Here is a 12,746-nt window from a genome sequence, read left to right as displayed (position 1 = left end):
AACACAGTGCAGTTTTGGGCTTATCCTCTTGAGTGGCGAGTCCAAGATATTCATGCTATAAATCCGATCTTTCAGCCTCTGTCTTGGGTTTCAGTGAGACTGACTCTGAGGCTGCTGGGCCTCATGGCCCCCTGCATCCTGCTAGTGACACATGCCAGAAGGCATATGTGGGCTCTGCGATGCAACAAACAGGGCGGAGTACGGTCCTCTGTCAAGAGGCACTACGCCTCTGGACATGGATGGAACATCAGGACATTACCCTGGTGGTTCAACATCTGGCGGGCTCTATGAACGCCAGAGCAGACGAACTCAGTCATCGATGCATAGCCGATCAAGAATGGTGTCTCCATCCGGAGTTGGCGAAAGTTCGATTTCAGCAGTGGGGAGAGCCTTGGTTAGATCTGTTCGCCTCCGCAGAGCACGCGCAATGTCAGCTGTTTTGCGTGCTGGAGTTTCAAAGGTGGCGCTCACTCAGGGACGCTTTTTGTCTTGAGTGGAACTCCGGCCTCCTTTACGCCTTTACACCTATACCACTTCTGCCCAGAGATCTCAAGAAGATCAGGAACGTCCGGGCCTGAGTTATCTTGGTGGCCCCGGACTGGGCACAGTGAGTATGGTATCCAGAGATTTTGAGCATGGCCTCTGATCCTCCACTCAGACTGCCTCTTCAGGAGGATCTTCTGTCACAGCAGCAGGAGACGGTTTTCCACTCAAACCTGTCCAATCTCCGCCTTCATGCGTGGAGATTGAGCAGTGGCAGTTGATGGCTTTTGACCTTCCACCCGAAGTCTGTGACGTTATCTTGGCAGCCAGCCGTCCCTCCACCAAAATGGTATACACCTGTCATTGGCATAAATTTGTGGCATGGTGTACCAACAAATCTGTTGATCCCCTCTCTGCTCCTCTTTATTAAGTTTTTTTTGTTCATTCTTTCTTTAGCCCAGCAGGGCTCTGCTTTGGGCACCTTTAAAGAGTATTTATCAGCTATTTCGGCCTTTCTTATGTTACCTGATCAGCCCTCACTCTTTAAGACTCCTGTTGTCAATCAATTCCTTAAAGGTCTCACCCATTTATTTCCTCCCACTCCACTTAGCATGCCTCAGTGGGACCTCAATCTTGTCCTTAGTTAATGTGTACTCCCTTTGAGCCGATGCACAATTGCCCTTTACGGCTCCTCACTTTCAAGACTGTCTTTCTTGTTGCCATCACATCTGCTTGCAGAGTAAGTGAGCTTCAAGCTCTTTCTTCAAAGCTCCCATACTTGTCTGTGAACCCTAACAGAGTGGTGCTGCACACTAAGGCTTCCTTCCTTCCCAAGGTTGTTACTCCTTTTCATGTAGGCCAGTTCATCACCTTGCCTGCTTTTTACACACCACCACATCCTTCTCATGAGGAGGCGAGACTCCACCATCTGGACCTAAAAAGAGCATTGGCATTCTCTCTAAATCGTACTAAAGATTTCCGGGTGGACGATCAACTCTTTTTTGGATTTGTGGGTGCAAAGAAAGGGAAGGCGGTGCAAAAACGTACCATCTCTTATTGGGTACTTATTTGCATCAAGATGTGCTACGCTTTTGCCAAGAAGCAACCCCCTGAGGGCTTTCGGCTCATTCCACCAGAGCAACAGCTGCTTCCACTTCGTTAGCACATGGAGTTCCTGTCCTAGATATCTGCCAGGCATCTGCGTGGAAATCCCTGCACACATTTGCTAAACATTACTGCCTGGACAGTCAGGTCCGTCGGGACGGCTGCTTTGGTCGTTTGGTCCTGCAGGACTTTCTAGTATGATCTTGGTTCGCAGCCCTCCTCCAAGGATGGCATTGCTTGGGTATTTATTCTAAGGTAAGGAATCTGCAACTATACAGGGAGTGCAGAATTATTAGGCAAATGAGTATTTTGACCACATCATCCTCTTTATGCATGTTGTCTTACTCCAAGCTGTATAGGCTCGAAAGCCTACTACCAATTAAGCATATTAGGTGATGTGCATCTCTGTAATGAGAAGGGGTGTGGTCTAATGACATCAACACCCTATATCAGGTGTGCATAATTATTAGGCAACTTCCTTTCCTTTGGCAAAATGGGTCAAAAGAAGGACTTGACAGGCTCAGAAAAGTCAAAATAGTGAGATATCTTGCAGAGGGATGCAGCACTCTTAAAATTGCAAAGCTTCTGAAGCGTGATCATCGAACAATCAAGCGTTTCATTCAAAATAGTCAACAGGGTCGCAAGAAGCGTGTGGAAAAACCAAGGCGCAAAATAACTGCCCATGAACTGAGAAAAGTCAAGCGTGCAGCTGCCACGATGCCACTTGCCACCAGTTTGGCCATATTTCAGAGCTGCAACATCACTGGAGTGCCCAAAAGCACAAGGTGTGCAATACTCAGAGACATGGCCAAGGTAAGAAAGGCTGAAAGACGACCACCACTGAACAAGACACACAAGCTGAAACGTAAAGACTGGGCCAAGAAATATCTCAAGACTGATTTTTCTAAGGTTTTATGGACTGATGAAATGAGAGTGAGTCTTGATGGGCCAGATGGATGGGCCCGTGGCTGGATTGGTAAAGGGCAGAGAGCTCCAGTCCGACTCAGACGCCAGCAAGGTGGAGGTGGAGTACTGGTTTGGGCTGGTATCATCAAAGATGAGCTTGTTTCGGGTTGAGGATGGAGTCAAGCTCAACTCCCAGTCCTACTGCCAGTTCCTGGAAGACACCTTCTTCAAGCAGTGGTACAGGAAGAAGTCTGCATCCTTCAAGAAAAACATGATTTTCATGCAGGACAATGCTCCATCACACGGGTCCAAGTACTCCACAGCGTGGCTGGCAAGAAAGGGTATAAAAGAAGGAAATCTAATGACATGGCCTCCTTGTTCACCTGATCTGAACCCCATTGAGAACCTGTGGTCCATCATCAAATGTGAGATTTACAAGGAGGGAAAACAGTACACCTCTCTGAACAGTGTCTGGGAGGCTGTGGTTGCTGCTGCACGCAATGTTGATGGTGAACAGATCAAAACACTGACAGAATCCATGGATGGCAGGCTTTTGAGTGTCCTTGCAAAGAAAGGTGGCTATATTGGTCACTGATTTGTTTTTGTTTTGTTTTTGAATGTCAGAAATGTATATTTGTGAATGTTGAGATGTTATATTGGTTTCTCTGGTAATAATAAATAATTGAAATGGGTATATATTTGTTTTTTGTTAAGTTGCCTAATAATTATGCACAGTAATAGTCACCTGCACACACAGATATCCCCCTAACATAGCTAAAAACAAACTAAAAACTACTTCCAAAAATATTCAGCTTTGATATTAATGAGTTTTTTGGGTTCATTGAGAACATGGTTGTTGTTCAATAATAAAATTAATCCTCCAAAATACAACTTGCCTAATAATTCTGCACTCCCTGTACATCTCTATCAGATATACAAGTTGCTTATCTTTGGTAATGAAATATCTGGTTGAGACATATTCTAGTTACAGATTCCTTACCGGCCCACCCATCCTCCCCGCTTACAAGCTGATTTCTAGGGACAGAGATTCCCCATTCAGGTCCTTAGCTCTGATGCACCAATCTCAGTGTTCTTAGCTGCTCTGAGCTTTGGCGTGGAAAGTCGTTAAAAAAACTGATGTCACTGCGCTGAAGGGGCGTCTATGTACTACTCCTGATGTCATCACAGTAACTACGATGACAACAACGCCTGCGGAGTTGACTGATGTACACGGGTATTGCTCAAAGAAAATTGAGCTACTCTTTGGATATGACTACGCCTACTGGGATGAGACGGAAGAGCTTCTCCATCTCAAGAGGAGCACAGGAAAAGGGTTATGACATTGTCTGTGAGAGAAAATAGATCTCTAACACCACTATCCACTGCGCATTAGATGCCACCGGCATTTTCGCCAGAGGAATTAACTGCAGTGTCCTCCTGCGCAGGCACGCCTGGCTCCATATCTACTGCATCAAGCCAGAGGTCCAGCAGAACCTGCTTAACATGCCATTTGAAGGTCAACATCTATTCGGACCACAGGTGGACCAGATGCTAGAAGAAATGTAGAGATATGGAAACAGCAAAGCCTTTAGGCGCACCTGAAACACCTGGCCCTCGCGGCTCATTTCATTGCACGCCCTACAGTGGAGGCTCAAAGACCACTACTCCACATCCTACCAGCATCCAGCGTCCATAGGCCCAATAGTCCCCTCCCACAGGCTACTTTAGGGGATACTACAGAAGCAACACTTCAAAAGGCAGAGGTAAAGTGGCTTCTCCAAAGGATCTGTCACCATCACCAAATTCTGCAGCAACAAGTCTATGAGTGGGAACTCCAGAGCGTCCTCCTCCAGTACATTTTACTTTCAGTGGTGAATCGTCCAAGAAATAGATTTCTTTGCCAATGCAGAAAACATCTAATGCCCAAACTTGGCCTCCATGTTCCCACACCTTCATTGCACTATGGATGAGTTGGTCCGGTATATTTATCTACGCTTTTCCCCCTGTCACACCACTCACATTTGTGGTTTGGAGGCTTCATCAGACGTCTCTCACCCTCATCCTGGTGGCTCCTGCATGGCTCTGTCAGCCCTGGTTCATGACTCTGCTTGAACTCTCACTGGTTCCACAAGAGAGGCTCCTGAACAGGCCAGACCTTCTCACGCAGAACCATGGAGAAATCAGTCACCAGGTCTCTCAACCTAGCTATTTGCTTCCTGAGGTCCTAGAATTAGAGTACCTTAATCTTCCACCTGAATGCATGAATATTCTCAAGGAAGCACACAGACCAACCACTCATGCCTGTTATGCAGCCAAGTGGTAGAGGTTTGTGTACTACTGTCACTCAAAACAATTGATCCATTAACAGCCAGAGTGCTGAACATTGCTTTCTGCTTCACTTGGCAGATTTGCGGACTAGTCTTCATCTCTTTACAGCTACATCTGGTTCCTGTGGCCACCTATCTTCAGAACAGACAACACATCTTTCTTCAGGATTCCAGTCATCAAGGCTTTCATCGACGGTCTCCAGAGAGTCATTCCTGCTGTGTTCCCACTGGCCCGGCTTGGGACCTCAACATTGTACTAAGACTCCTGGGTCCACCACTTGAGAAGTGGTATTTCTTATCACCATCACTTCACTCAGGCGTGTCAGTGAGCAACAATCACTACCCTTAAATGAACCTTTCTTCCAAATACATTGGAATAGGGCTGTCCTCTGTACTAACCCCAAATTCCTCCTTAAGGTTGTCTCCCAGTTCACCTTAATCCATTAAATTCCCTGTCTTCTTCATACAACCTGACTCAATTGTGGAATGGACTTTCCATACTTTAGATGTAAAGTGGGCCCTCATCTACTACATTGACAGAACAAAACCCTTTAGCAAAACACAACTCTTCGTGGCTTTCTCCAAACCCCATTAAGGAAAGGCTCTGTCCTAATCTGGCATTTCCAGATGGATCATAAGATGCAGCCAGACATGCTATGCTAATGCTAAGAGGACTTTGCCCATTCCTCCTAGAGTCCACTCCACTCAGAAAAAGGGGCCTTTTTGGCATTCCTGGATAATATTCCAATAGCTGACATATGCAAAGCAGCTACCTGTTCTACACCACACACTTTTACAAAACATTACTGTGTGGACATGCTGGCCAGCCAACAAGCCACTGTTGGCCAGGCAGTACTCCATACATTCTTTCAGTCTATTCCAACACCCACAGGCTAGCCACCGCTTTTTAAGAGGACTGCTTTACAGTCTTTGCACAGCATGTGCATCTAGAGACACACATGCCTCGAACGGAAAATGTTACTTACCCTGTAAGCATCTGTAGGTGGTATGTAGTGCTGTAGAGTCACATGCACCCACCCTGCTCCCAGGACGCCTGTGGCCGTTGCAGTGCCCGGTACTATCTTTTTTCCCACTTTTTGCATGGACATCTCTCTGTACTTCGCTTCACACTGCATCCTCCTGCTCCCGCCCCCACCCCGTGAGATAAAACAGTCTAACAATATATTTGATAACTATGGATGTTGCCAGCAAGAGGAGGAGTCACTGTACCTCATGATTAAAAAGACTTCTTCCAAGAAAAACAACTTGCACACATCCTGACCCAACGCCATATGGCAGGATTATGCACAGCATGTGACTCTTCAGCACTGCATGCCACGAATAGATGGTTACAGGATAAGTAACATTTCCTGACATACTATAGAGCCTCTCAATTAAGGGATACTATCAGTTGGACACTATGAAAGACAAATAAGTACTCGGTGCTTATGGACAGAGCAGAGTAGGAAGAACTATATAGAGCCTATTATGGAAACCCAAGACAAATAGACCACTTCATATTTATAGAAGTATTCCCACTAGTGCTGTCATAGCCCTGACTAGGCACCTTTGTTTGAATTCCATCCCTACCCGCACACCCCTGTGCACAATCCCTCAGCTATTACACCATCCTTGAATCCAGGCAGTTAGATTAATGAAAGCAGGGTATTTATCTTTTGATTTCTGATGTTTCTGGGCAAAAAAAATCATCTCCTTTGAGATATGTATACAGCGTTTTGGCCGAGATGAAACTGTAAGGTACCGCTATTCACATTCAACATTGGGTCTTACATCTCAACATTAAAGCTGCAGCTGCCAGAGAACTCTTTTCAATTGTAGAGTTTGTTAAATTGATGGACTCTAAATGTTGTTTCGCTGGTTTATATAGATTACTTATTAACTCCCTCTCAATACATCACTTTTCCTATAAGGCCTACTGGCATGCAATATTGGAAGAAAAAATAAGTGGAAATCAGTGGAAAAATATGGCCAGATTTTTACACATTCTTTCACACCATAGCAGACAAGGATGCTTGCTGCAAAGTAATTTTTGACTGGTATATGTAGATACAGATACTACCTCAACATTACTACTTTTCGTCGAGTGGAGATGTGCGTAGCTGGGGAACTTTAGGCACATCTGGCGTGATTGTCCTCTCATTAAACCTTTTCCTGTTCTACCTGCTATTAAGTCAGTTCAATAGTACCAGATAACAAATGAAATTGCATTTGTTATTATTGACCATGGAGTTCGTAGACTAAAAACAACAAACTAAAGGGCATTGATTACTATTGTCGAACTGTCTGGTGGGGTGGAGCAACAATTATTTTGACTGCATTCTGGAAGAAGGGAAAAATCCCTCTGTCGTGGTTCCTGTAACTGTGAACATTCTATAAATTGAAAGACAGTTAAATACAATGCAAGACAAATGTAAAAACTTTGAAGTAATATGGAGTCCCTTAGTAGAATACCTGTAAAAATGAGTTCATGTTTGGCATTGCTTTCTCTTTTAATCATCACTGAGTGAATCGAAATCAAACTCCAAAGCAAAAGAAAATGAAAAAAACTGTGCGTGAGCTTACAGTGCCTGGCACTATGACAGTCTGTCCATGCAGTTCCAGAAACCCAGAGATTTAGGTAAATTACCGTCTTCCTCTACAAGGCAGATGTCCAGATGGACAGTCTCTGTACTATTTATCAAGAGAGGGTGGCCTTCCCCCTTTCCTCGACGCCGCGGAGGCAATAGGTACCAAATGTTATCACCTTCACCGAGTCTGTACATATGTGCAGTCGCTGGAGGCTATCGCAATTAAGTAATCGCTATTGGAATGTAGGAAACTCCAGTAGTTTCAAATTGCTAATTCGCAGGGGCTCGCGAATGGACCTACCTCATTAATATTCATTGACAACCCATTGTGAATGGCTACAATCACAGGGATGGTGGCCTGCTGGGCTCAGCAGACCACCTCATATCTGTGATCGCTTTTCAATAAAGCAATTTTTTATTTTTTTTTATTTTTTAATGCAGCCCATTTTCCTTAAAGGAAAACGGGATGCGTTTAAAATAGAAAAATTAAAAGTTTTCTTTTCATTTTTTAAGAGTTTTCAGTGGTCCGCGAGACCACTGCCTGCTCTTAAAAAATGTTTTTGCATGCATTCACAAAGGAGAAGGGGTCCCTTTGGGACCCCTTCCCCTTTGCAAATCAGTTACCACCAATTTGAAATTGGTGGTAACTGTGATTTGTTTTGTAACCGCATTCACAAAACAATCATACATACCGCTACGATTCGGTATTAGGAAGGGACGCCCTTGACATGCCCCTTCCTAATACCTAATCGGTGTGTTGTCACAAATCCAATTTGCGATTCAGTAACAAGTTACCGAATCAAAAATTGGATTTGTTACATACCAAAGTTTTATTGCAAAGCACTTTGATACATCTGGCCCCAAATCCCTAACTGCCAGGAGGCTGCAAACTCCTGTGCGAGACACTGTCACCAATGTTTGTAGAGACTTTGTGTAAACAATTCAAACATTTCTGCCTCAGGCTTATGGTATATTACCAAGTGCCAAGGGCATACTGGGTACCTTTCTATGACTTCTGTAAGCCCATAGGAGTCACGGGGTGAAATTCGAAACGTTATTTTCACATATTTATTTGTTGTAGGGCTCATGCAGCCAGGCAGGCACGTCAGAGTCCTACTAGTGATGTTTTCTTAATACATTAAATGGATGCACTCATACAGTTAAAATATGACCTAAACACCTATCTCATGCACCAGATCACTTTTTTAATAAATTAGAACTACCTGCCTTCAGCTTTATGTGTCATTCCTGATATCAGCACAAGAAGTGTGGAATAGAAATAAACGATCTCTGCATGTCCTAGTTTATAATTAATGGCGCAGCAGTGTCCTATTTGTTATTTGTTTGATAGGAAGCACATGATTACATGGTCATAAACACGCGAGTCACGATCTAAAGGTAAACTCACATTTTGCCTGGGAAATTCAGAAACCTAGAAATAAATGTGTGGTTTATATCAGTCAATATATTGTTTACAAAAATGTAATGCCAATTTGGCAATGCACAGTCACATCACAAAAAGTAACCCCACAGCCCTGTTTGTCGTCCTCGTCGCAACAAAACGTAATTCAGGATCCTGCTAAAATGCAAACTTTGCTGTATACATGGACAAACGTACACAGCAAAGACTTTTTTTTAGCAGGTTCCTGAATGCAGTGAGGGGTACAGTAGGACTGTGGCGGTACTTTTCGTGGCGGTGCTGTATGTTGCCTAGTCTAAGTGGAACCCTGCTTACCCTCGAAGTTCAGATAAGACTCCCTCACAATTTCGCAGTTTTTTGTGGGGTAGGTTGGAGGTGTGGGTGAATCGCCTGGATTCCCTTTTGTAAGGTAGGAAGGGGATATACACTTTATATTATCTTCTATGTGGATGCCCCTCCCGCTGTTTGACATCCCACTGGGAAATATCCACACTTTGTAACATCTGAAAAAATATTTTTAGAGGCTGTCCCATGTGCACCTATCGTTTCTAACTTCCCAAATGTTGGTGCAGAAATCAAACCGTAATAAAGGCAGAATTATGTGTAAGCACAAAAAAAAGACCGCACCCGTGATTTTTACGGTGTAAAAAGTTGTTCTTTTGACATGCGATGACGACTCACCAGTTTCACTCCTTGTTATTTACAGGACCTTCTGCAGCTGCAGTATGAGGGGGTGGCTGTCATGAAGATGTTCGAAAGAGCAAAGGTCAACGTGAACCTCCTCATCTTTCTCCTGAACAAGAAGTTCTATGGGAAGTAATGGGGTACCCCGGGAGATCGTGAATCAGGAAGGATGGATCACCGCTGCACTTTTGCCTTTTGATGTCATTTGAACAGAGGACAAAGCAAAGTTGTGTTATTTAAGAGACACTCCAAAAATATCCTCACAAGCATCTCTTTTTTTAGGAGCATTTTCAAAACCTTTTAGCAGCGATGAAGGAAATCTATGGTGGACTTCAACATTCTGCGTTGCTGTGGCCGAAACAATATTTTCCAACAATTGAGAGAAAAAAGATTGGAACAACATATTGTCCTATATTTTACTCCAGAGGCAATAATTTGGAGTGAAACAAATTGGGGAAAGTAATATTAGTTTAAAGCCTCCATAGCTAGATGCAGGCTTTAAGAGATTGTTTTGTGCAAGTATGCTCTGCAGAACCCAGTGACACTTTTGTGCCAAGACGCATTTAATGGTTCTTTGTTTTAAGTGTGCTGGAGCTCTTGACCTTGGGAAGCCTTTACATGTTTGTTTGCACTCCAGGAAGTCTGTTTCAGTAACTAAATCAATGGAACATTTGAGGAGTCCCGCTGTTCCTTTATTGAGGAATTCACATAGTGATGATTAGACCAGTTAAATGCTGATTAAATCAGTCAAATAGGAGTCGTTCCTTTTACAACTCTCTTCCTTTCATGGCGGTCCTTTGTATTGTATCCTATCTCAGACAAGATTCTGGCTTCATGTAATGAAGTCGGTTGATTTGGTTTTAGGTCACTCCTTCAGTGAAAGCTTTTTCTTGTTTGAAAAAGGCAACACGCAGAAGGATCCCTGGGGCAGCTTACTTGATCTGTGTTGCTAAACGTGTTTTTGAAACTTATAGTGTTTCAACTAATATAACACATTCATTTGCACCCATCTTCATTCACATGCCTGCTACTGTAAGGGGCCTTATAAATGTACTAAATAGACATTTAAAAACAAATGTAAAACTCGGTCACAATCTCTATTTTATGCATCGTGGAAGACAAAACAATTGATTTCCATCTCCTAAAAAAATAAAATATATTCTTTAACTTGGGTGAGCAGGAGGTAAGGAGAAAATATTATCATGTTCATACAATATAGATGTTATGTGCATCCACAGAATTTTATATTATATTGCCAGCTGCTTTTTTTATCAAAGGTTAACGAAATTGACCGTAGTAGGAAACATATATATATATATATTTTTTTTTTTTCAGTGTATTACAGGAGCATTAAAACGTAGAGCGATGGGGTTATCTGAAAATAGGAAAACATTTTGTCGCATTTCATTGGTAAAGGAGTGGAGAGCTTTTTCTTTGAACACTAGATTCTTTTTTCTGGCTTTTTGAATAAGAAAGCGCCCCGCTTGTAATTTGTTTTTAGAAAAATGTATACATATTTTATGCTGTGCTGAAAGGATTTTTCTTAAAAAATCTATCTAAAACTATAACAATTGTGAATACAGTTTTACATATTGTTTAAGGTATCTTGAAAACACAATTTTAATCTATAAATAAACTTGGTTTATTGCAACATTTTAGGGGTAATTTGAAGACTAAACTGGGTTAAATTATTTCCAAACATTTCAGCTTTGTCTGTGCAGCTTGCTCAGGGGCAGGCAGCTATTGCTAGGTTATAAAGCAGTAATGTTTGAATGTCAGGCAAATATTTTTGACGATAATTCATTCACTCTACAGTCTAATGCACTTGCATTAGTACCTTAAAAATGTTTTGGCAATACTCCTACATTAAAAGAAATGTCTTTCAAATATTTATGCAACTTTTGTTAAAAGTCAAAGATTAATTAGTTAATTCAGTGCTACAAGCCTAAGCTACTATAATAATTTGTGAATGTACATTCATTTAGGCTGCACTCCTGCATCAGACAACGCTGGACAACAGATGAACAATATTTTGATACAGCTATCTCAAAGTCTCAGCACTGCAGTTATCTTAGTATTTTATTTATTGGTGTCCCACTTAACATATGATTATTTTACCCTTTGTGACTTTAACCACATGCCTGAACTCAACAAACCTGTTATTTTGCATACAGCATCTGCCAGCTAGTCCACCTTGCTCTGTATCCATTGTCAGTCAATTAAAAGGTCAATCGTTCACCTGCTTGTGTTTATTATTCTCCTGTGACATCACTGTAGCGTGTTATACTTTTTCTTGATTTCATTTGATCAAAATGTCTTTTTAATTCAATGATCATTCTTATATTTCTTAAAATCCTCTTCTTTGTGGCACTCTTTCTAAAGACTAATGATAATGATATATTCGTAGAATGTGTTGGCTGCAGATACACATGCTATGCACACACCTGCCGCCTAGTGTTGGGCCGGATTCTGCATGTTGTTTTGTTGAAGAAGTTTTATGGTCGACATTGTGCATCGTATCTCCTCTCCAAAGTATTGCGCTTGTTCAATGGCCTATTTTTTCACAGCATCAGGTTTGGACTGACTGTCGGAGCTCATTAGTTTCGACGCCCACGTGGGCTACGGAAGAAAAAGAAGCTACAGATCAAAAATAAACAGCGAAAACATATGGCTCTGATACATGTTGAAACAGTGTACATAACAAGCACACATCAGATTTTCACAAAGTCGACAACTACATCCATCGTGAATGTTCATCTTTGGGGAATGTAGGCGAAAAAAGAAAGCTTATCTAGACGGTGCCTTCAGTGCAGGGCCAAATACGCCCACTTGGACACTCACAAGGTCTGTACTTTGTGCTTATCACCAGAACACAAGGAACAGAATTGCGCAGCGTGCAACATGTTCAAAAATAAGAAAACGCTGCAAAGTAGAAGAGATCTGCGCCTAGCACGCAACATAGAGACAGCAGCCGAGGAAGAGTTCTCACAATTAGAATCACACAGCGAGGTTTGAATGGCACTGATATACCTTCTCAAGGTGGGATTGTCATCGCAAGCCCCCCACAATGTTACCTCAGATGAATCCAGTGGTGAAGAAGAGTTAGAGATGCAAGTCTGGGAGCGTACACAGAAGACTCTGGTAGCTGGGACGGGACCGAAGATAAAGACAATAACAAGGGCCATGAGTACTTTTGACCCACCCTGAATAAAGAAAATATTACACATATATTAC

General features: G+C 42.6%; 1 protein-coding gene across 2 annotated transcripts in view; it reads left to right on the top strand.

The window, feature by feature from the left end:
* The window catches only part of IQGAP1 (IQ motif containing GTPase activating protein 1), a 424,957-nt gene extending 413,209 nt beyond the window's left edge, over positions 1-11,748 (top strand). For both annotated transcript variants that reach the window (XM_069222592.1, XM_069222593.1), the window contains one exon: positions 9,535-11,748. In XM_069222592.1, the coding sequence (XP_069078693.1) occupies positions 9,535-9,648 (114 nt within the window). In that variant the 3' untranslated portion in view covers positions 9,649-11,748. The remainder of the gene's footprint in view (positions 1-9,534) is intronic.
* Positions 11,749-12,746: the final 998 nt, after the last annotated feature.

The sequence above is a fragment of the Pleurodeles waltl genome, chromosome 3_1, assembly GCF_031143425.1.
Source record: "Pleurodeles waltl isolate 20211129_DDA chromosome 3_1, aPleWal1.hap1.20221129, whole genome shotgun sequence".
Classification (NCBI taxonomy): Eukaryota; Metazoa; Chordata; class Amphibia; order Caudata; family Salamandridae; genus Pleurodeles; species Pleurodeles waltl.
Note: the sequence above shows the minus strand (reverse complement) of the source record. Positions and strands in the feature narration are given on the sequence as shown.